Genomic DNA, 26329 nt, shown 5'->3' on the forward strand with positions numbered 1-26329 from the left:
AAATGGACCGCACAGTTTAGTCTTGTGCTTGCTCTAACACACCCGAGAGATTTTAGTGTTGTTTTTTTTATTTTATTCTCCATATCTCTGTATTGATCTCCATATTAAGAGGCCTTATGGCTCTTGCTGGAGAAATGGACATCTTTAGCTGTGTTAAATTATTCCTCTTTCTTTACCAGCACTGTTCTCAGACACATTGGGGATTTGTGTTTTCTAAAAGCACTTCTGCACACGTGGGCTATGAGTGGAGGGGATGAAGATTGATCTTGCCTACTTTGGCCAGCCCATGAGAATGTGAATCTACAAAACTTATCAGTTCTGACTTAACTTTTAACTTTTAAGATAACTTTGATCAATTCTGCTGAACCATAAGAACCAGGGAAGTATTGATACAAATACTGATATCGCGTGTTATGGCATTTAAACATCTTAAACATAAAACTCAGCATGAGGAGTTCATTGCAAGCGGCACATGACAACGATCAACATAAAAAGAACCAAATGAAATGTTTCTTAATGCACCTGATTGCTTAATATACCAGGATACTATACTAGTATTAGTATACTAGGAATAAGTTCAGTATAGGTATCGGGATTGGTATCAACTAGTACGAAAAACGGACTGAAAAATGGTATTAATGCATCCCTAATAAAAACTGTTGTATTTAGATATTAGTGCAGAATAGAACATCTGGAACGTCTAATCTGCAGATCTGTCAGTAGCCATCCTTTTATAATGCCAATGTGACAGCTTTTGAATTGCAAATGTTTTCAGATGCCACCTCAAAGGGTGTCTTTGTAGCTTTACATATCCATGCCAATTTGCATAAGTGTATTGAAGCCATGTCGGCTCTCCATTAGTTGGCCATGGCAACAGCAGATGACAGAAGATGTTATTTTTCTAGAGAATAGCATGACTCATCAGCAAGAGGCTGACTGGTTCGGCTTTACCTCTTCGTCACACTTGCGCATCTCTGGCATTTTTTTTTTCTTTTCATTTCTTGAGAGTGCATCACTTTAGAGTGAAACTTAGTGCCAGCCTCCATTAGTGGAAAATATCTTGAGCTACAGTCTTCTTAAAAAAAAAGTGGGGGGAAGCAATTCCATCTGTCTTCAGACAGAAATAGGCCTATTAATCATGTAATAAGTGCCGATGTACAATTCAAACGTAGATGGATTATTGAAGTAAAGCGTTGTATTGGCCAGGGAGTCCAACACGTAAAGCACCACTTGTTTCTAGTGTAAATGGACTGCCCAGTGTCTGGGGAGAAGGCTGGGTCTCTAACTCTAAGTAGTGTACAGTGTGGATCTACTCAGTAAAGCTAAACACTAGCTCCTTCCCGTGCAAGGGAGAGCCTGAAACTGGCCAAGTAATGATGAAGTCATGTAAGGAAGCAACGCCAGTATTTTTGATAGTCTGAGCTATAATCTACTCTGTTTGTGGGGGAGGAACAGACTGTCTATGGGAAGAGATGTGCTCTCACTCTGATTCTTCAATTTCAACTGGGCAGCTCTGAGAGTGTAAAAGATGCCTAAGGAGACGTGACGACTCAGGCAGTCACGCTTGCTCCTGGGCTATACTGTACACTCATACGCTTCTACACTCATACACACATGGCAGTGTGAGTCACACTAGAGGTCTTACCCTTCTCACAGCAGGCTCAGTGGAAATAAAAGAACTGAAGGAGAAAAAAATCCTTCTGGCCATGTCATATTAGAGCTCCTGTCCTGGTGGACACTTGGCACTTCATCCATGCAGCTCTCTGATGTTGAAAGTCAGGGCTTGTTGGAGATTCCCAGACCCTCGACTACAGACAGGGATTGACTGTTGTAATCTGTTTCCCATCTGCTTCTAGTCGCCTCTACAGGGGGAATAACAAAGGTGGCGTCGACTAGTGTTTGCTCCAAAAACAGTGAAAGTGAGAGGGGAGGGAGATGGCATTAATGCATAGCATTCTTCTTAAGCACTTTCCCCATTCCCAGTGGTTCAAAGCCAATGGAAAGTTAAGAATTCACTGGAAAATTTCCAGTGAAAGTGAAAGAGACAAACATACAGTATTTGTACTGTGGACACACTGTTCTTGATGATTCTGAGAATTGGCTGGTTGTTTTTGTTTGTTTTTTTTGTTAGTTTTTTTACAAGTATAAATCTAAAATAGTTAACTAATATTGAAGACCATTTGGTTGTGGTTAGTTTCCCCTGGTTTAAGTTTACACAAAGTCTGAGATTAGATAAAACTATATAAAAATAATAATAATCTACTAAAAAACTATACAAAAAAATATATCACCCTACAGTATGATGTTATTGTATTTTACCTTTGAAATTGAGAACTAGTTGGATGTAAATTTGACAAATTATTACATTTGACTTTTATTCAAATATTTACTTTTAATACACATATTGTCTTTGGTGTATAAGAACATTTGAATCTATTGTACCACGATGACTTGATGAGTTGTGCAAAAGTTTGCATCTCCCATGGAAAACAATACCCTAATTGGTGAGTTACTGGAGGGCAGAATATTACAACCTACAGGATCTATATGCTGTTCAGAAAATAGGAAAGAGACTGGAGGCAGTTATAAATGCAAATTTTTGGCAACTTATGAGATGATTTTTATAATGCATTCAGGAACACATGCATCGTTTTCACTATTTAAAAAAAAAGAATGTTTTCACTATTAATATCTTAACACTTTCTCGCAGTACACTGGCGTCCCATTCCACCAGCTGAATGGAAATCGACTTATCTGACATTTTCATTCAGTATTAACAAATTCATTATTTTATTGCCACAAGCCCGTTATAAGATTAGTCAGGACACTGTTGGGTTTCTGTATGTAGAAGTATCGTGTCTCAGGCCCTGTTTACACTCGTGCGTTTTCGTTGTAAAACTGCGTTTTAAAATGAAAACGATCCTCGTCCACACTGGCATTCCTGCTGTGTTTCAGAAACGATCTCCGTCCACACTACACGACCGAATACGCATGCCACATGACCATTCATGCACACTGGGCATGCACATACAAGTGTAAACAAGAAGTTGATTGCTAGTCACCAGCAGGCACAAAAACCCTGTAGGGTTTATGCTGCTTGAAATGAGATTTGTTGCCGATTGCTCTAATCGTAGCTTTCCTGTTGCGCATGTAGGCAGCTGCAGTATTATAAAATACAGAATTTAACTGCACAATGGCTACTAAGAATGATGACAAAACCAGCAAAGCTTGCGGTTCAGTCTCCGTGTTGTTGTGTATACGATCAAGGTATAGTAATGGTCATATGGGAGGGGCTTGACGAATCAGGGAAGGATACACAATGATCCAGAAGACCCACTCAAGGGGCAAATGTGGGCGGAGCCACGCCTTTCACGTTTTCAGAAATCTTCGTTTTGGTCTGTTTACACTGAAACGCGAGCCCGGAGTTTTCAAACTAAAATGGGGTCTTCGGTGTTTCCAAAAGTCTCCGTTTTCGAAGGTAGTAAGTAGTGTAGACGACAAGCGTAACAGTAGCAACAGTTATGAACTAACTAAGCTAACCCAAGGCTAAAGCTTTTTTCATAGTAAAACACTGTATACAACTCCCATAATAAAAGTAGAACATTATAGCTGGAAGGCTAGGTTAAAAAAATAATAAAAAAAGATGAATACTTCTAAAAAACTGGAAAATTTGAAAGACCCGAGTGTCTACGTTCATATGAGCCATTAACCACTGTGGAGTGTGACATCAGAAATAAATTCAACGCTGAACACAGGCACCTCCAAAACAGACGGACTTTCCATTTTTTGATCTCTATACACTAGAAGACCATTTTTGATATTAATGTAATGAAGGAACATCTGCAAAAACAAACACACTAAATGACTTTGCTATAAAACATAACGGTCTTTGTCTTCATTTTTATCTTAAGGGCATGCGAAGTTGTTGCAATACCGTTACAAAAAGCAAAAGTGTTTGCTGTGTACAAGCACAAAAATAGTTTTTTAAAAAAAAATAGAGAAAGCACTCAGTTTGAGGAAGACTGCAGGCTTTCAATATTCTCTGGAGGAAAAACCAAAAAACCTTGCGTACTGTATGTCGTGTGATCATTTGATCACCTCTCTTAAGCCTGGATAACTGTTTAATGTCCTCTAAGTGCTAAGAGTATTGAAATTAACTGAACGCCTGATATTGCAATCAATAATTTAAGAGATCAATAATTTAGCATGGGTGTGACATAATGCATGATTCATTTTGAATCTGCTCGTGAATTTGTTTCTAAAAGATTTCAAGTTAAAGTGAGCCCCACTGTAACCATAGTAACAATGTTGTTTTGTTCGAGCTATGTGGAAGCTTTAACATAACATTAAAAAATTGCATACCTACACACGATGTGGGTTTTGATGTGAATTATATCAATTGCAACCATACCAATTAACCTGCAGGTTATTATTTCATTATTTATGCTGCTTCACTGCAGTCTCTGTTAGCATGTGATTAGTGGACTATAACTGGCTGTTTAAGGAGATTTACTGGGACTCTGTCTTTAATAGAACCATTACTGCCATTGTCATTATCTTAATGAAATCCAAACATTATGTGGCCAATGAAACATGATGCGTGGTAACGGAGGAGATGATCTCAGCAAGTGAAATGTTGTTCATTTGAACCATTTTACGTGCCACTGTAAATGGAGGAAGGCCTGGAGCATTATTTCATTGTATCTTATGATGCATTTAGAGCTAATTAGGCAGCTGGTTGTTTTATGAGGAATGATGACGTGTCGGTGCTAATCCCAGAGCTTGTTGTGTCCTCACAGGGTGGAGCGCTCCACGGACCAAGTGATCAAGCCAGTCAACGTGGAGGCATTGTCCAAGTGGGTGGGGAAAATCCCGGCGGACGTACTGAGGGACATGCCTGTCATCGCGCCAATGCTCGCCAGACTAGGCTACGACCCCCATGCTAACCCACCAAACTATGGTCGCCCTGATCCACGTGTCCTTGACAATACTAGAAGGGTGAGTGCTTAGCCATAAAATTAAAAAAACAATAACAACAACACTGCACATTTGACTTTCAGTTATACTCTCATAAATATAATACATATAATAATGAGTCTTTACAGATCACATATACATTACAGCACAGTAAAAAAAAAAAAATTCTTTGCATACCCCAGCATGTCAGGAAGTTGGGGTCAGAGCGCAGGGTCAGTCATGGTACAGCGCCCCTGGAGTAGAAGGTTAAGGGCCTTGCTCAAGGGCCCAACAGTGGCAGCTTGGAAGTACTGTGGCTTGAACCCCGACCCTTCCGATCAGTAACCCAGAGCCTTAACCGCCAAGCCACCACTGCCCCTTATACATATACTATATACATATAATAACATTGATGGTTTGCTATTCTTGTAAATATAGACACAGTATTGTGTAAAATTGTGAAAATCAGTGAACACTAGCTCTTGGGTAACTGGCAGTGAAATTGAAATGGGATGCCAGTCAACCATTCACGCATGTTCCCGAGGCTGTACATTTACTTACACTTATCCAAAAGTGACTTATATGGTCTTAATGGTCCTTGCCCATTAGTGGAGGATTTGAGCTCACAACCTACTGATGAGTCCTGTTGAGTCATCACTGAGGAAAAAATGCCACTTCTTGTATATCCATGATCATTAATGATGTGATGTAGTACTATTAAAGTGATGACAACAGGCCATGTCGGAGAATTCGAATCATGTGCTAAACCTAGTGAATACTTGAAAGCCTGATCTTTACTAGTAGGTCTCCCGAGCTCAACTCTTAACAGAATCTCATGCTGTTTACTGAATTATGAGCGTGTACATGAAGTTCCTATCATTTTGTAGCACGCGTTTGAGCTTGAGATACACAGAATACACTGCATACTGTTAATGCAAGTGGCAAAAATGTCATCATTGTAAAAGCAGTGCTTTCTGAATTCTCATTAGGACATTAGCACGCTGTCTGAAGAACCAGCTAAGTATATGAATAAACCAGGGGTTCTCAACTTTTATTGGCCATTTACCCCAATTTTAGGGCCCCAGATTCTTGTGACCCCCAGCGTGAAGTCCTTCTTACACCAAAAGCAGCCATTTCTTTGCTCTCGTTTTGTAAATATAATGCACGAATGTCTGTAAATGTTATAAAAATGCCAGTATCACTGTTTATGATTGCGTGAAGTTCATAAAGCCAGCGAACTTTTCACATCAGCGCTCTGTGGCAGTTTTTCCACACTGTTACAGGAGGACTAAAATAGCAGTGTTTAAAAAAAATTTCTGTTTAGGCTACAAAATATAGCATCAGTATTATATTTTGTAGTGTTTTCTAATCTATAACCAATGACCATGTAAAACAAAATAATGTTTATTTTTATTTTAAATAGCCACTCTATACGTTGCTGGTGTCTAAAGGCCACTTTGATTAACATGGCAGTGTGTAAGACACGGCTCCACTGCTGTCTGGTGTGATTAAGAAGAGCTTAATAATAACTATAATTATATATTCCTTAAATCAAATTTCTATGCATGGAACTACATTATAAGTAACGGTTGGGAAACATCTCTTGCGACCCGATCTCAACCCCAAAGTTATGTATAAACTTATGTAATAAACATTCAATGTAGAGTGCACAATATTTTTGCTTAGGTTTTTTTTTTTGTACTTTCACTGAAATTTGCAATATGTACTATACTTAAAAAAACAAACAAAAAAAAAAAACCCTGAACAACAGTGTATCAGTTGACAGGTTCTTAGAGATGGGATTTTATGTCACTGAGGCACCTCTGACTTATGCTGAGTACCCTCATGTGCAGTCGGTTCCAATTTGAGTACACAAAAACATGCTAATTGAACAACACACTATTTTATTAATAAAGTTAAATATCAATAGAATTTTTTTTAATGCCATTCTGTATACTTCAAGTATTTCATTACTAAAGCTATTAGAGTTTTCCAGACAAGAATAGAAATGTGTTTCTGACTGATATTAAAGACAAACAGTGCTAGCCACACATCTATTTCATATATATATTATATATTTTTATATATATATATTTTTATATATATATATATATATATATATATATATATATATATATATATATATATATATATATATATATATATAGCTCACCAAAAAGCCTCTGGTGTGTAAAATTAGTAAACCCCATCATGTCCTCCCATTTATTTTTCCCCAATAAATGTTACAGCATCAAATGGTTAATAAGGACTCCTGACCGTATTAGCGTTAAACGCACGTATGCTAGCCATTAACTAAGCAAAAACGAGGATTGGTTTTTTTTTTGTTTTTGTTTTTTTTTTGCAATAATACACTGGAAATAAACTATGCTACAGCATTCATAATGCAACCGCTAGCATCATTTTAAACTCACCTGCTTGAATAAATGCTGCGGGTAAGCAGCCACTCCTGAAAGCACGGTTAATCTAGCGGCACATAAATTTTAGGGGCTCGGTTTTTACACACTTAGCGGTAATAGCACTGAAAGCGGAAAACGAGAGTCTGAGAGAAATACATGTATTTCGCCTACTATATAGTAGGTAAGTATGCCGTTTCGGACGCAGGCATTGTGACCGGCGGCGCTCCTGCTGCTTTACTCCAGTGTCTTCTTGTTGCACGGTGCACCCATGAAAACTTCCCGACTGACCACCTGTCAGGCAGCGCGTCAGTACCGGGTTGAACCGGTACTACCTGTACTTATGAAAATCTGGTACCTTCAGCTTTTTTTCTTTTGAGTACCCACTTGGTACCAAAGTACCGGTACTTTTGACAACCCTATGCAGAACAGCTATTTACTTTAGAATACAGTTGAGTTTAAAAGACAAGGAAGTTCATAATGATTAAAATTCTCAGTCCCTCAAATTCTTGTTCAAAAGTTGGCTTGAAGAGTAGTGGTTTGACAGCCTGCAAAAAAGGTTTTGAAGGCGCAGCTGCTGTATTTTTATCGTTTCCCTTGTTATTGATTCCTAATAATTCTTGATGTCTTGTTGGACATAAGCCCACTGGTGCTTTCAAGACCTAATAGTACACTCTGTTATGAAATGAGAAGAGATTGGTAGGCAATTTCAGTGTTAACATTATTCCTCATACGCCAAACTCCATTACGGACGGGTCCGCTGATGGCTTGCTTGCAGATATGGATATGGAGTTCAGTACTGTATGTAGTGTGTAAGAGGACACCACACTTCAGCGCATCTCATCATCAGTTGTTCTTCCCAGGTTAAAGGTCAGAATCTGCTCCTGCCATTTGGACTAATTCTCTTTGGAGGCAGGAGGAAAGTTAACATTTGGTGGCAGGGCTGTATGTCTAATGGCTATCGGCGATGTGTGTGTGCAGGGTGTGGACTGAGTGATGCCTTCAGAGTGTCTCTGCTTGGTCACTCTCACACAGTAAGCGTCTCTCTGTGGTCTTTACTGCTTCAGATACTTTAAACAAGGGTCACTTGCAGCGGGTTTCGATGTGCTGCGGTTAATGACTAAATGGTGTGCTGTGGAGAACTGTGGAAAAATAAAAGTCATTTAATGCATCATAAAAATGCAGAAGTTATACCAAAATGGCTCCAGGGCAGCAAACCAGTACCTAGATTTAAAGGGCAGGGAGTCGTGTATGGAAAGTGTCTGGCAAATGCTGTATTTCAATTTCCTGCCTCATTCCGTTTAAAACAGAGCTAACTGTTTTGGCACCTTGAAGCGATCTGTCATTCACTCACTGTCAAGTTTTTCCAGGAGTTAAGAAATGGAAAAATAACACAGACTTGACATTTTACACACTAAGCATGGGTGTCCTACTCAAAAAGTACAGACTGTAGAATGCAAAGCCCCACCCACCAACACCCCCACCCCCACCCTGCACTCTCGATGAGGTTAGTGAGGTTGGGAAGACTGCGTTCTTAGCCTTTCGACTGCTGCCAGTTTGGCAGATTTTTCCGCTCCATGTCTTATTTGATTAGGTGAAATATGTGTTGTTGTTATGATAAAAGTCTTACATGTGTCCTGTGGGTGAAAGGAATCTTTAGCGTTAGCTAAACTGCATATCCTACATATTTTCCAGTGGTATGAAAAGCTAAGAGTCTAAGTGATTAATTCCAGAAGTCAATAATTTTATCCGTGTGTGTGTGTGTGTGTGTGTGTGTGTGTGTGTGTGTGCGTGCGCGTGTGCTTTCTTCACGAGAATATATTTACATTGCATGTAATACTGTACAGATGCTTGCCTTTGTGTCTGCGTGACACCATTTCCTTCAGGTTCAGCGTACTTTCTGATAGCGTTAATTCTCTTGTGTTACAATAGCTACAGTAGATCCTGCCTTTCTTCTTCTGAGTGCGCTCAAGACCCGCCTACACATCTGCAGAGTATTAGTATGTGCTCCCCCCCGGATCAAGCACAGCTGCATGACTCTTCTCCTCCTCTACATGCAGTACAACATGCACACACAGGCACATGAACACAGAGTAGTGAGGCACAGGCTGTAGGATCTGCTCCTAAGGTGTGTGGTGTGTCAAGACAGGCTCTGGTGCTCATAATACACTGGAGGAAAAAAAAGCTCATTGAATTTACTTAATTGAAACGCATACATCGGTTCCATGTGAATGAATTGAGTCACATTAACACGATATGTTTTTGTAGATCCAACAGGATTTGATCGTGTATTTTCAAAGCACGAATAAAATCAAACCTCACCCGGACTCAGGATCAAACCCAGCTCGCTGATGTTGTGAGGCAGCAAGGTTACCCACGTCACTATCATGTATGGACATGGGTTAATCAGGGTCATTTGATACTACGGTTACATATTCCCGTCAGTACAGATGTCCTCGTGACATTTTCTAATGTAATTGGATCACGGTAATGTTAGGTGAATTGATCATGCTCACGCTACATGATTCAAACTAGTAATTAGAAACTTGTTTAAATTCAATTTAGTATAAGCAATGAAATTACGTTTTGATGAGAAACAAACTGTTTTTATTTAAACTATACCGAATGCGTTCCCTTTTTTCAGGCCGTACAGGATTTTCTGGCTTTTCTTGTGATTGTTGCAACCAAAAATGCTTGATTTTGCTGAGTTTTTTTTTATTATTATTATTATTATTATTATTATTATTATTATTATTATTATTATTTCAAAATTTGTGAGTATTATGTGCTTTTTTTGTTGTCGTGGAAAACTACTGTAATTGGTGAAATTGCAATTGCACAAAAGTATTTTGCACGGTTTTTCGCATGGTGATGTTTGTTGGTATATGAGACCTTTTTAGCTGGACTCGTGTTCGACGCACGTGAATCGAAGACTGCTTTGGCTGAATCCGCATTGTGATGATGTCACGTGACGTGTCTCGGCCCAAATCTGCCAAAAATCTGCGGTAATTTTTGAAAAATTGCAAGCTCCACTGAATATTGCAGAGTTTGCTTGGTTTTCGTTCATGTCTGCGATTGCAAAATGCTGGAGGGACCGCTTTTTTTTTTTTTGCAGTGTAGCATACAGAATATTATGGAATATTTCTCTAAGAAGAGCACAGGTTAGTCTGATCAAAGAAAGAAGACTACTACTTTATTTCACCCTACCTGACCCATTCCGACATGTATTATGATGTATTTATTATGACTCAGAACCACAGTTTTATATTATATTATAACTGTAAAGAGGAAAGTTTCGGCTTGCAAATATTAGCTTTGTACTTGAATATTAAAAGAGTTATGCTCATTTAAATCTTGTTTGAACTTTTAGATAATATTTAGATGGGTTACGAGAATTATTTCTAACACATAAGCCAATAGTAACATGTATTTCATTAATACAACAACAGAACCCTGCTACATGGTAAATGGTCTGCACTTTTATAGCACTTTTTTAACCTTAGAAGTTCTTTACACTGTGTCTCATTCACCCATTCACACACACACTCACACACCAATGATAGCACAGCTGCCATACATGGTGCTTGCTTGCCATCAGGAACTTGGGGTTCAGTGTCTTGCCCACAGACACTTCGGCACATGGAGTCACGTGGGCCGGGAATCGAACCACCAAACCTTCCATTGGTGGACAACCCGCTCCACCACCTGAGCCACAGCCACCCCAATGCACTGTCATACCTTTTTTTAATCGCACAATATGAAGGGGCACGATACATTTCAGCTCGATGTTCTGTACACAGTGTTGAACTTGAAACTAATAAATGCCTAAAAACTAAAACCCTAAGGACCTAAAATTTGGTTTCCACACAAATGAGCCAATGCAGCATCCAACTCAAAACCGTGTAACTGCCTATTTCATTTCAGATCTGAATTGAGTGGTAGTCTTTATGCAGTTGTGGTTGACAGGTACTGTGGTTGACAGGTTATGCAAATGTTCTCAACAGTTCTATGAGGCATGATGATGATAATTGCAAGGCATGTTGTGTGAAGGGCTAAGTGACGAAAAGTAATAGTTGTTGCATCTTCCCTTTTCTTCTTCTCAGAAGGTTACATGACTATTAGTTAACGTTAATTTGTAATCTTCCGTCATTTATGTACTTTTTTTTTTATGGATAACCCGGATCTAAATAAGAGGCATTTCTGCCAATTCATGTGCTTTTAAACCATTGCTGTTCCCTTTTAGTATAATAGTATGATATCTGGTGATGCATGGAGGCATTGTGTGATTTACATAAAACACAAAAATCCTTACAAACACACACACAAAATGCAGAGGCTTAATTGATTCAGCCTTTGTTATGTGCTTGTGTGTACATGCATGCTGTATTTCAGTGTTTTGTTTTTTTTTTCTTGTTCAATGAATACACATCCCACTGGGCTTTCTCTACTGTATCTTGCAAATGGCCCTGCAAGAACAAGGTTTCCATGGTAACAGGGCCTAACTGGAAGACCACGGCGTGTTGGAAATTGAAGGTGTTGTTGCTTGGATGTTTCTACCAGATGAGAGAAACACAAATTTTCAATGCAGATTTCTTCTGAATTCGTCATTATGCATATCCGGTGATAGCTGTTGCTAATGAGATGGTGAGGTGAAATATTGCACAGTATTTTTGGCTAATAAACTGTTTGGCAAACTGCATTGGAATGGAATGTGTTTTGCGGACCAACGAGGCAAAGATTTTCTTTAGGAGCCAAACTAAGAAAAGCTTTTTTGTCCATGGGGTAGTATCATGCAGGTAACATCTTTTGTACATGTAATATACAAATATAATGTAATGTATCTTTCACCTGGAGACATGGATATAGTGTATCATAATTTGTTTTTTAAAGGTACACTATATGCTCATTTCTGTGTACAGATATATACACTAAAGGTCCAGAAGTTGTAAAATAGAAGGCTCCACCACAATGACAAGGAAAAGTACAGTACAGTACCCATTCTTTTCCACATTGAGAGAATGGAAATGATAAAAACACCTCTGTTGGCGATCTCTGCAGCTACACTCAACAGCAGACTAGGTGTATAACGATATAGCAATATGACATTATAGCCTGATAAGGAACTCAGAAATGATGGTATACGCTGTGCTGTGCTGGTATAGATGTTATTTCTAGGTGATTTCCCAGATTTCTGCACAGTCATATTGCTGCTTTGAAAATGCAATTGTTTAACCTGAAGCTTAATTGACATCGTTGTGTATGGAATTTTTCTCAGTTTTAGTATGGAAGACATTTAACACTTTCCGTAAATATCTGTTACATTTGTGTGACAAATGTTTCATGATTTCTTGTTTTCAGGTTTCCTAACAGTAGCCTAGCACATTTAGAGGTTAAAAATCATTTAATTAGCAGGACCACTAAACTAGTTAAGCCATAGACCTGCTGGCCACTAACTAGCCATCTGACATAAAGTGTAAATGTTAACTTGGAAATCTGTTGTGAAAATGTAGGAGAAATTGTTGACATTGGACAAGATTTGTCCTGTCTTTTATATCTTGAGCTCTTGACAGTCTTGTTTACACACTTGTTTACAAGCTACATTCTCATGCTAGCATGTAACCAATTTCTAATATTTCATTACTACCTTTATAAGAGGAATAATAAATGAAATCAGTGCCGAGTTTCGCTGAAGTTCAGTATCAGAATTTTTTTTAATCAAAACCTTACATTAAGAAGATCACAACTATTCCACAAGAGTACTCACTAGCTGCACTATATGGCCAAATATTTGTGGACACCCATATGTGGACCTTCCACGAACTGTTGCCACAAAGTATGTATAGGATGTATTGTATCTTGTAGCAATAGTATAAGATTTCTTTATATGGTGTAGCATTAAAGATTTCCCTTCCCTGTGTACAAAGCGAGGTCCATGAAGACATGGTTTGTCGAGGTTGGTGTGGAAGAACTTGAGTGCCTGCACAGAGCCCTGACCTCAACCCCATTGAATACCTTTGGGATGAACTGGATTACAGACTGCACCCCAGGCCTCCTCACCCGCCATCAGTGCCTGATACTCTTGAGGCTGAATGAAATGAGAACAAATCCCCACAGCCATGACTACTGTTAGAAGTCTGAAATCTAGTAGAAAGCCTTCCCAGAAGAGTGGAGTTGGATATAGCAGCAAAGAAGGGACTCAATCTGGAATGGGATGTTCAACAAGCACATATATGTGCTTGTGTCCAAATATATGTGGTCAGGTGTCCAAACACATTTGGCCATACAGTATAGATGTTTGCCCCAAACAAATCTACAATTGCAATCAAAATGATTCAACCCCCATTGCAAATCAGGTTTATTGGCAAAATGTACAGACTTTAAGCTGTTTGCAATGAAAAAAAATCAAACAAAAGCAATTGAAATAGTTCAACGGATGTATCAAGTGGTTTCCCCAAATTCAACTGAAAATGCAACTTATAATGAGTTCTCCAGTTTCAAAATGATTCAACCCCTTCATGGCAAGCATCTTTAGTACTTAGTAGAGAACCCTTTTGCTGTTATGACCTCCTGCAAACGAGATGCATAGCCAGACACCAGCTTCTGGCAGCGTTCCTGAGGAATCCTATCCTATTCCTCATGAGCAGTGGCCTCCGGTTCAGTAATATTCTTGGGTTTTGATTGCAACTGTAGATAGCTAGCATTAGTACCTAACTTTACCTAGAGAATATCCCTAAACAAAGCTAACAAGCTTAGTGGTAGTGTTAGAAAATTTCCCACACACACACACACACACACACACACACACACACACACACACACACACACACACGAAGAAGTACCTAGTGCTGAGAAATGACGACATGCTTGAATGACTTACTGAGTAACTAGTTCAACCGCTAAAAAACGTCCATCAGCTATTTACTAGGACAAGCAAGAAGGTGACTTTGTTTGCTTGTTTGTTTGTTTGGCTGGAAGCACCTGTGGCTGTGGTCAAAACCATGAAATTGCGCTGTGCAGTTTCATACATATTTTTAATATATTTGTTAGACCATTCCAGCCCTTGCTTGCTACACACACACCAGCCTGCAGTTGGGGTTGAGCTCACTTCAGATTGACAGATTGTCCAATGACAAATCACCAAGTAAATGTGCTCATTAAGTGCTTACTTGGCTTTTTCTTTCAACTTTTTTCACTTCCCCACTTGCCATGTATGTCAATTTATTCACCTCAGTATCGAAATTAACATCATGCTTTCTTCTTAATCAATGGGACTAAGCACTTAAACTCAATTCAATTAAATTTTATTTGTATAGCGCTTTTAACAATGGACATTGTCCCAAAGCAGCTTTACAGAAATATATGAATTCAGAATATAAATTTTACATTCATGAATTTGCGTAAGAATTTGCAAGCCGGAGGCGACAGTGGCAAGGAAAAACTCCCCGAGACCATATGAGAAAGAAACCTTGAGAGGAACCAGACTCAAAAATCCTCATCTGGGTGACCACGAATAGTATAATTATAAATAAGTCCCTTATTTAAATGTGCTAACACTACATGTTCAAATAGTGCAGTTGTGTAACCAGGAAAATTCATTACAGTTTTACATGAAGTCTGTTTTGCTGAACTTCACTGCTACTCTCAATATTTCCCTTAGATTCCCTGTTAAAATGTTGATTAAGATCTTTTTGCCAGTTGTTTATTTTTATTTTTATATATTTATTTATTTTAGCTTAACCAGTTCCTCAGGTACTGTGGACTGAAACAGTACTGTGGTTGTTAATGCTGACTGGTAACAAATATACTAAACCCATTAGTATAATTCTTGTTCTTCCAAATAAGATATCAGTCAGGCACAGCTGGTGTAAATGGGCTAGCAGAGCTAAGTCCTTCCTGCCTTTTAAAGATAACAAGATATCAATATACATAAGGTTTCAATTTTGCCATTCAGATCAGATTATTTGCCATTAGTAACCAAGCGCACCAGCACCACCAGTGGTCATAAGAAAAATACACAGAATGGTACAAAGAAGCAAGGCTGGGCTTGATTTCTTTCTAGCTCAGACTATAGATACATGCAGCCTAGGGCTGACAAAAATATCATATCTCGATACTTGAGGACATTTCTACGATACACGATGCGTATCACGATATATATAATATAGCTACCACACTGTCCACAATCTAGTAGTAAAATAAACAAACAAAAAAAAACACATTAAACTGAGTTTGATGATACTTTTCTTTAATACCCACAAAGACAAAGAAGATAGTTGAAGACTTCAACTTCTTTGAAGAAAAAAATGAAGAAAAAAAATTTACATCAAATCAACGGAATCCATTTAGTGCCATTTAATTTGTAATTATTGAAAACGTAAAAAAAAAAAAAAAAACCCACACACATCACCATACCAACAATATCTGAAAAGTGCATCACGTAATCATTTATCACAATATCAATATTATATCGATATATCGCCCAGCCCTAATGCAGCCTATTCGTGATGGTGTGAAACAACCCATAGATTTGATTAGCATTTGGGTTGATATTTTTCAGTCCTTTTTTGCTGACTCATCAGAGGTTATATAATATGGAAATACAGTTGTCTGTGAACTGCTTGATGAATTGTGTCAGCATTACACATCACAGCTCACATCAGCATAGCTAACTGAAGATTCCCTTTAAAACAAGTACCCTGATTATTTAAAATGTGTCATAGTGGTGAGCGTGGTGTCTATTTTAGTAGCATGAACTTTGGTTAACATCTTGGACATCATTTATTTATTTATTTACTTACTTACTTACTTCTACTAAAATTTTATTTGCTTGACAGAATAAATAGATACATATTATCCAAACAGCCCTCTCCTCTATGAAGACATCAGTGATATTTCCCGAGTTAACACATTACATTACGGCATTTGTTTCAATAATCCAAATATAGATGATGGGCTTTGCTTACAAAATATCACAAAAATCTTAGTTCTGAAACAAATTTGAATTGAACCATAAAAACCCCTAATGGTTTATACACCATATGTGCAAAAATGTACCTCATATATGTGATACGTAACTGTGTTCTTCCATGTAGCTAATTCTGTGCAATGTCACTGGGGCTAACACTAAATTGGTTCCTCCTTATAAGTGAGCTTCACATTTAAAAATTAGTTAGAACCAGATGTGGCTATGCACTGTTTAGCTTGAAATTTCTGACTACGACCGCAAGTATTTACTCCTTTTTTCTTTCCCTCTGCTCAAGCACAAAGACGCAAGCAGAGAGCGAGTTTGACAGAACAGTGTTATCTAGTGTATTTAGGAGAAAAGTTTACCCACTCTGTCATAAACTGCTTGTGTTGTATCTTTATATATTGTGATTAGTATGTAGTAGAGATAATAGAGTGTTTGGATCCAGGTATGCAATAATGAACAAGGAGTGTGTAATCACAAAAATACTAAACTGTCGTATTGTGTGTCGAGATGATATTTCTCGTAATCTAACACACACGTGCACACACACACACACACACACACACACACACACACACACACACACACATCAGTGAGCTGTGTAAATTAGAGCCTGTCAGCAGGCTGAACAGAGAGTGGAAGTATATTTCGGAATTTTGTTGATAGACTTTAGACTTTCAGTTGGCTCTGACCCGAGCTGCCTGACCCATCCTGGCTGAACTGATGGATAATGACAAGTCCAAACTTCCCAAGGTCTTTAAGTTGTCATTCTTCCCTGCTGAGGTCATGAAGAGAATTGTGAAATCCTCTGTTTTCACCGATACACAGTGTTGTACAGATAACACGTGTTATATAGGAGTTATACATCGCCACAGGCAGAAGTAACCAAATTGTAGGCCAACTAATGACTAATTGCGATTGCAACACACTTATCAGACAACAGCTGATTTAGAAATTCTAAGTAAATATTACGGCACTCAAAACGATTTAAGAAAGTGTTATGTGCAGAGTAGAATTTGCATGTTGGTGACCGGTGCACTCTCTCATATGTCCATCCACCCATCCGTCCATCCACCCATCCGTCCATCCATCCACCCGCCCGTCCGTCCATCCGTCCGTCCACCCACCCGTCCGTCCGTCTGTCTATCCACCCAACCATCCGTCCATCCATACACCTACCCATCTGTCCAATCAATAACCGCTTTATCCTGTGCAGGGTCATGGTACCGTTTCTAATTCTAATTTCTTATTATTGTTTTATTGCTATTTCTGTTTTTTTGGAAGAGGATGTTTTCCATTTTCAAGATTATATACTGTTTTTGAAATTCTAGATTATTTAATGGCATCCTAAATAATCTGATTGATTCAATTGTAACATAGTATTTCATGCAGAAATGTACTGTGATTAGTGAATGGAGGATCATTCTGTTAGAATATATACAATTTTTTAGATGTATTTTATATTTTTTTTCCACTAGCTTATTAAATCTGACAGCTGTATAAATGTTTTATAATTTGGCTGCATGTTTTATTAACCAGTGCACATCTAATGCCAGTTTTCGACTAGACCAGGCATCTGAAAGCTCCAGGTTTATTTACAGTATTGGACCTGTAATGATGACATTACCCACTGAAACGTGATTAATAATAATTAGCGATGGTTCCAATCCAAACCTGAGTACTGATATTTGATATCGGATAGCAGATCCTGTAACAGATGGCAAAGATTAGAACTGGATTTGGAAAAGAAAGGTACTTTTTTTTTATTGCTCGACTACTTTTTATTATTTATTTTTTTATAGTTATATATTTACAATGTAAGTGATTTTTGTGTTAAAGGTTTTAACTGTGGAAAAAAAGCATAGTAAACAATAAAAAAAAAAGTTGCATCATGGCATCTATATTAATAATAATAATAATAATAATAATAATAATAATAATAATAATAATAATAATGCAGGTATTACAATTTAGTTATAAAGTTCTAGAAAAGTTCAGATGAGATGCGTGAGATATTGATAAAGCCAGGAATTTAAGCTGTTGGTCCCTGGAACTGCACACACTACAGGAAAGGCAGGCCATGTCTCATTCTGTGATATACTGACACACCTTGGTATTTATTTCTTTTTGCTCCAAGTATAGCAGATCCATATTAAATTCCAAAATAAACAACGGTGGACGAATAGCTTCACTGTTTTGCATAGCGCTAGCTCATCAGGTTACTAAGCAAACTGCTGAGTTCCAGCTTATGCATCAATGCCCCTGTGTTCACTTTCTGCAACACTTTACATACTGAAAATCATTTCAATAAAAACGAAGGGCAAATGTTCAATCATCCAGGGACCAGAGGAGTTCAAAAGTTCCCCAAAGCGGTCATTTATGACTTCTTTTCCTTGAGCTGCCTTGAACGAACCGTTTGATCTCGTATTTGCAGTAATTCGGTCTGAATTATTTGGCACGTTGGCGTCAGTGTGATTAAAACTATATGGCAGTGTGATGTGTTTTCACAGTAAAAGGAATGAATTAAGCTGTGCCGTGCAGCTTCTACTTTCTATCCTCACTCACAATCTCAGCTCACAGTGGTTGTAAGTGCACTGTTACAATAATTATCATTTTGTGGTTGTAGAGAATAATTCTTACATTCGCCCCTTTATTTGTCTGTACAGCATGTGCTGTGAATTAACACGTCTTGAATCCTTTCCAAAGCCACAATCAATACCTATTAAGTGGCTTTACAGCTTCTCCGATCCATGTCGAGAAATTTTATATCAAGATCAATACGTTCCTGGTCGAGGACGATTATGATGAGTTTAGGTTGGACTAGGATGGGCAAGCTCTAACTCTGGTCTCAATTAGCAGGATGAGATGATGCAGAAATACAGTCAGACGTATGCATCCAAGCCTGGACACTGGTTTGAATCCCGTCTGTTTTGACCGAGTGTAAAGGGGACAAGTGGATGAAAGGTCTGATTTGAGGTGTAATTTAATTTCAGTCCTGTGTGAAGAGTGAATCCTGTAGGGCTGTAAATATGGACTGGAATGATCCGGCTGTTGAAGCTTGTCAACCCGCTGCTTGGATTTATGAGGCTTGAATAAACGACCTCAATCATGTCGGATCAGTAATGAAAAGAGAACAGTGACAACCGGTGTAGGCGCACCAAAAATAGGAGGACACAGGAGGAACTCAAAAGCAAAGTTTTGAACATGTGACATTCGCGGTGGCTGAGTGATTTGCATGGGGTGGGGTTATTGAATCCTACCTCCTCCCTGCGTCCGTGGAGTTTGCTTGTTCTCCCAGTTCTTTGGGGGTTTCCTACGGGTACTCCTTTTTCCTCCAGTCCAAAGACATGCAATGTGGGTTGTTTGGCATTTCCATGTCCATAGTGTGTGAATGTGTATGCGATCGTGCCCTGCGTCCAGACTGTCCCCCACCTTGTGCGCTGGGCTAGGCTCCAGGCTCCCCCGCAACCCTCTGTAGGATAAATGGTATGGGAAAAGGATGGATGGAAGTAATTAAACAAAGTCTTAATGTTGTCTTTTTGCAGAAATAAAGAGTGCCTCCAGAGATCTTAACATCTATCTGTAAAAGTAAAACTGATTAAAAACAGAATAACTGTGAAAATAATTTGAGTTAGTATTAAGAATTATTCGTGGTTCTTCATTTGAGTGCACACTATCCTCTAACAGAAGTCATTTCATTTTTTAGGCCCAAAAATATTCACGTAAATAAAGAGTGCTTTGACATATGGATTTTATTATTATTATTATTTATTATTATTATTATATTATTATCATCATCATCATCATCATCATCATCATCTTTATATATTTGGCCTTTGTTTCAGATGACAGAAAGAATTTAAACATTACTGTCGAGAACGAAAGTACAGCTGAAACAGCATCTGCTACATTCTTCTGACTGTCTGCACTTTCCCATATGTGCTTCAGGGGAGAGATGACTTACATCCTCGCCTCAAATAAACCCCTGATGCTTTAAGTACCCTAGGAGCTTCTGTTAAAAACATGGGCAGATAAGTGCAGGAATTATTTTTTACACTTCACACACATACGTTTCTCTGATCATGTTCCATTTGATCCAAAATCTGCAGGACTGCTTGAATAGAAATCATTTTTATTGAATTTTTAAGATTCGCAAGCTATAAATGTCAGATTAAACTCTTAACTAAAATCTTAACGCCAGCTTTATCTAAAGTGGTCCTTTACTGTCCTTTCTTTTTTTTTTTACTAATCAGCCTTATAACAAACAAGCCGCTTCGTGTGAGGTTCTGACTGCCTCGTTTTAGCTGATTGGTGTCCTTCTGAAGGATAATGAACCCACGTGACCCGTCTATCCTGATGATCATCTCTGGTTTTATGGGGACATGAAGTGATATTGATGTGTGGGGAAAGGGAGGGGGTGTCACAAGAGAAGATGAGCACATACAATTCTGAGCCCCTGCCGTCAGAATAGCTTCTTCCACAGCCTTTGGCCTCTAATCAGCAGCAACAGAACCTCAAGAGGAGCAAATGAACCTGGTTATGGATTATCCACAACAGTATCTGCCTCAGCCCTTCAATCCTCTTAGACGTTGATGAGTTACATGCGAGCAGGCGTGAGGCTCTGGAGTTTTTCAGAGATTAGGACGTGTTGTTCTTCCTGCATGGACAAGCATCACTGTGATTGATGCAGCTTTAAGTCATAGTTTCCTTTCCAAAATGAAAATAGGAGGAGTAGATATACTATTTCGGTCTCTAGTTTTGGAGCGTTATGAAATGGCACCCTGGAAAATGAGAAGCACAATTGCCATCAGTGTTGGAACTGTTATAAACAAATTCCACTCTGGCTTGCAGCTCTCAGCAGGAGGAGGCAATTTGACCCAGGAGGCTCCTCCCCCCCCCAGTGCTACCACCTCCAGACGTTCCTCTCTTTAATTAGGGCTAAAACCTTGAGTAATGTTCGTCTCCTGTAGTCAAGTTACTTGTGCTAGGCCAAGCAAGCCTAATTTGCTCAGCATCAAGTCAAATAAATGTTTAGGGCCAGCTCCCTGAGCGTGTTAGTGTCAGTCATATTCTCTCTCGTCTCATGCAGACATTAAGTTACAAGTAGCACTGCTACAAATGGTTTTTTTCAGCTCTGCTTCTGTATTGCCTATGAACAGAAAAGCAAGTTGCACTATACAGTCCCCTCTGAAAGTATTGGACCACCAAGGCCGATTCTGTTGTTTTCACTATACACAAGATATTTGAGATCAAAAGATGAATATGAGACTTTAATTTCCTGATATTTACATCTATATGTGTTAAACAACTTCAAAACATGGCACATTTGGTGGGAGACCACACAGTTTTTAAGTGAGCAAATGTATAGGAACAGATACAGTCTTAAAGTAAATAAAAGCTTTTCTTCCATAGACAGCTCTCTGGTATTCATGTTGGTTTGTCCTTTTTAACAACAAATGCAGTCTTCACATTTGGCTCAAACCAAGAGTAGACATTCAGAGCTATTCATTCTTTAAACAGTCAATTTATCAGGGCGCACCTGGGCAGCAAGAAACACCTCTCAGTCACTCTCATGTTCTGATATTTTTGATCACTTGAAAAAAATAATGATGGGTGGGTTCAAACAAAGGGCGTTATGTTTTAAGTTGTTTCACATATCTAGATGTAAATATGAGGACATGAAAGCTGAAATTCAGATCCGTCGTCTCATGTTCATACTTTGATGTCAAACCCATAGCGAAAACAATAGAATTGGCCTTGCTGTTCCAATCCTTTTTCAAGGGGACTGTATAATGAAGTTTACTTCAAAATTACTGGTGACAAACTACATATAGAATAGAATTTTCACATTTGTGTTTTTCATATTTCGTTTTCACAGATTTACTCGTTCTCCTTAACTCGTACCTTTCATACCGTGTGATACTACGCTGCGTCAGCGCTATAATGAACAAGCAACTCGAAATTACGGCGCTCTGGATGTACTTCACAATTAACAATGGTAATCCAAGCCAAGACGACTTGCAAACTGTACTTTGAAAATATCCAGAGAAGGTACTACAGCATCATCTTACAGTCTACACAACCTGATGCATCATCTGATATGCAAACTAGGCAAGAAAAAAAATGTCTCCGAAAAGGTGATGAATGAAAATAACAGTACTTACACAGTATCTTCTTATTGACGCTCAGCCACGGTGAGTGGATTTTGATGCAGTGAAAACAAAATGTACTTTATTTAAAACTGTACAGAAGCACTTTCCTGAAGTGAAACAAAACCTGCTCTTCACTACAGCCCTACTCTAACTATTATTAATTAGCTAGCTAATTCACTTTATTTAAAATGCATTAGTAACATTATAAAGAACAAGTCTAGTAGCCTAAATACTTAAACACGTTGGCTTTTCATGGCCACTACCATAATTTTCGGACTATTGAGCGCACCTGAATATAAGCCGCACCTACTAACTTTAAAAAGGAAAAAAAAATTGCACATATATAGGCCGCACTTGTCTATAAGCCGCAGGTGTCCACGTTGTAACATGAGATATTTACACAGAAAGATGTTACACAAAGATTTTTTAAAAACTTTTAATTAAATACGTACCGTAAATGCTTTTTACCGAACCGTGCCTGTAACACGGCTGGTTAAATTTGTTTTAAAAAAATACAGTTGGCTACCAGGAAAAGTCACTGATCGCTATCTTCATCTTCCTCCTGCGCACTAAAACCACTAAAGTCGTCTTCTTCAGTGTCGGAATTGAACAGCCTCAGAATTACCGGTACTTCGTCACACACTTCCTCAGTCTCTCTTTCGGTGTCGCTCTCAATGTCACTTACATCTCGAGGCAAATTCGCCCTTGAGCTTGTGCTGTCCTCTTCATCACGCAGCAGTCCAGCCTTTCGAAACCCGTTGGTGATAGTAGATTTTTTGACACTGCTCCACGCTGTTAGGATCCACTGGCAAACCTGAGCAAAAGTTGCTCTTCGCATGCTAGTTCCTTCTTCGACAGCCTTCGATTGCCTTTAACTTGAAAGCTGCATCATATGCATTTCTTCGTGTGTTTTCCATGATGAGAGTGTGTGCATGAAGCACAAAATGACTGAGTGCATTTGATTTAATTCGAAAGGTTTCATTGGTCCACTGTGACCTGTTCGGTAATTTCATTGGTCCGATGTGACGAGGCTAAATGTTTTGGCGGCTTGAAGCTCGTTTGCCCGTAAAAGTCCATAAATTAGCCGCGTCATTGTTTAAGCCGCAGTGTTCAAAGCGTGTGACAAAAGTAGCAGCTTTTTAGTCCGCTACTTTTAGTCCGGAAATTACGGTATTTAAACCAGGAAAGCATAAAAAGAGTTCAATAAAAGGTTCTGTTACACCTCTCATTGATTTTTAATAAGTGGGTTACCAAATTCGGGATTGATAATGATATTGATACTGATGCATCTCAAATTTTCACACTGTTTTTGTTATTTATAACTTTAAAATGTAGTGTTGCACCAGGGGAATAAAATGATATTGTTTTTTACATTAAAATGTTTAATGAGAGTCGTTTCCTTTCAAACTCACTCTCTAGGGAAGAGAGGTCTGATTGATTTGAAAGAATTAGACTCTGTGGGACTCTAATGGCTGACAGGCCCCAGCGGTGGCTGCATAACTGGTGGGAAGTAAAACAAGTGCGAGGCCGTGAGGTTTACGGATAGCTGCTTGTCCTACATTTTGCAGAATGAAAGTACTGTGAAGTTATAGTTTTAGCACAGTATACTGTGTCTGACCTTTTCCGTTTTTCCCCTTGCACCTTTACTTCCTGTTCTGTCTGACACTTGTTTCCTTTTGGTCTTGGTTTTCTGTTGTTTGTTTTTTGTTGTTGTTGTGTGTGTATATATATATATATATATATATATATATATATATATATATATATATATATATTCTTGCTTACCATTGCTTCAGAGCCACTCTTTTTCACCTAACAAGTTCCTCTCCTGACGCTCACAGAGAAGCATAAACTGGACTTGTCTTAATTGGCGATTGTTCCTTTCGGCAGCCTCGGGCTTTCCTTAAACACTCAGTAACGAGGCCGCCTCTGATATCAACAGTGCACAGAATTCACAAGTGACCCATCCCTGTAACCCCCCACCCCCCAGCCCCTCCCTTCCTCTCTCTGCCTCCCTTTCATCCTATGACTTGGCAGGCACAGTGAGACATGAGCGTTGGGTTCAGCTGAGTCCAACACCTTGGCTGAAAGAGAATGTCTCTCTTCTGAGTAGTCTTAGTTAAACGGTGGCTATTTTACAAAAACTCTGCGTTTAGCCATTTCCTCTGAGATCATTTCAATATGCGGCCATTTTAATTGGTTTATTGTGCTACATCTGATTTCAGTCTTCACCGCCATTATACGGGTAAACCACTAAGTAGATCTTAGAATCGACAGACTATAGATGTTAACAGACAGAAGATCTGTGGTCTTAACTCTGTCACAGTGAGAGAATATAAAGATCCAGGTCAGAGGATGGCTTCTGTGTTGCTGTTTTGTTTGCTTTAGATGTAGGAACAAAGCTCTGTTGTAGTGACTGCAGCATGTCAGCCTCTAAAACAGTTCTTTGGTTTTTTTCTAGGTATTTAAAGGTGAATTTCGGCTACCTGACTTTCTTAAAGAACAATCACAGGTATGGTGGCTTTTTTCACCGCTCTAGTCTATATGGGTTTTTTTTTTTTTTTGACTCCCTCCCTTTTTATTCTTCTTTTTTTTGGACTTTCTTTGCTAATCTTCTTTAAAACACAGTAGTTGCTGCAACAGTCCTGATTTTCATTTCCATCTCCTCTGTCTTGTGGGCTTATCATCTTCTAAAACTGTCGGTACTCTTTCTACTAATTAATAACTTTTCTTATAACCGCCTACAGTCTGTGATCCATCGATCTCCTTTCTTTTCCTTTTTGGAAATGCGTCTTCTGACATTGGTGCTCTCGATTCCTCGTTTCTGATTTCTGATAGTTCTATAGAGAGGGAGTGGAAGCCAGATGCCCTCTGGTGTGTCTGATGGATAAATACTGCCCCCTTTCGATCTATAAAAGTTCAGCAATGTGAAGAGCGAAGACAAGATCCTGTGGAGTTCTGTCATTTTAGCAACATGATTAGATTAGATAGATAAGATTACATTTGACTGGTGATGAGCCATGCTTGTCACTGCATGTTGTTAACACTGAAAGGGCAGGTGTGATGTTTTAATTAGGATGTGTTATTGATATTAAACAGTAAAGCTTACTCATCTGATGTTGCACCTTTATAGACACTAGATCCACTTGGTCTTCACTTCAATTTTTCAAATTGGGTTCCTCATGGTGTCAGAGATGTAGTATACCTAGATATTTAATTTCATAAGGAGTGAAATATTTCTCACCTCTTTTACAGCTACAGAAGTCTTCAGAGAAGCCAAACTCCAGTTAGGAGAAGAGGGAATAGAAGGACTCATCACATCCGTAGAAGTGAGTGGCCCATTTCATTATCAAAGCCAGCTGATTCACATGGAAAACTCTGAATGACTTGGGTTACAACAGGGAGCTTTTTCTGTATTGAAAGCTTCAGTCTGGACTAGACCTGTCACCTTCATTACGTCATCAGCTTATTGTCGATATATTTACGTGACCGCGATCATTTTTGCTGACCGCGATATTGCCCAAGGTGTGTTTGTTTACATGAGAATGAATGTCACCAACATTTTAGCCATTCTGTCCTCTCGTCTACTCTAGGGCTGTCAAATTTGAATTCGAACATCAACTATTTGTGAAATTTTTGAAAAAATTGCACATTGTGAATGTAAAAACTGTGTGCATTCGAATTTAAGATGTGTAGCGAGCACTAGCGCCGATTTGAATTAAAGCATACCGTTAAAAATATTTTACGCGTGATATTAACAATGCATTAACAGTGTTTGTTTTTTGAAGAAGAAAAATCTAGAAAGAATAGTTCTAGTGTTTGAAATAATGGAGTCAGAG

General features: G+C 38.6%; 1 protein-coding gene across 3 annotated transcripts in view; it reads left to right on the forward strand.

Annotated features, from left to right (window-relative positions):
- tpst1 (tyrosylprotein sulfotransferase 1) overlaps positions 1 to 26329 on the forward strand; it is a 47603-nt gene that overhangs the window by 19983 nt on the left and 1291 nt on the right. For 2 of the 3 annotated variants that reach the window (XM_017490306.3, XM_047161236.2), the window contains exons 3-5: positions 4800 to 4998; positions 24952 to 25002; positions 25746 to 25819. In XM_017490306.3, coding sequence (XP_017345795.1) covers positions 4800 to 4998; positions 24952 to 25002; positions 25746 to 25781 — 286 coding nt within the window. In that variant the 3' untranslated portion in view covers positions 25782 to 25819. The remainder of the gene's footprint in view (positions 1 to 4799; positions 4999 to 24951; positions 25003 to 25745; positions 25820 to 26329) is intronic. The other variant, XM_017490308.3, reaches the window with a different exon arrangement.

Source organism: Ictalurus punctatus, chromosome 17 (assembly GCF_001660625.3).
Source record: "Ictalurus punctatus breed USDA103 chromosome 17, Coco_2.0, whole genome shotgun sequence".
NCBI classification, from domain to species: Eukaryota; Metazoa; Chordata; class Actinopteri; order Siluriformes; family Ictaluridae; genus Ictalurus; species Ictalurus punctatus.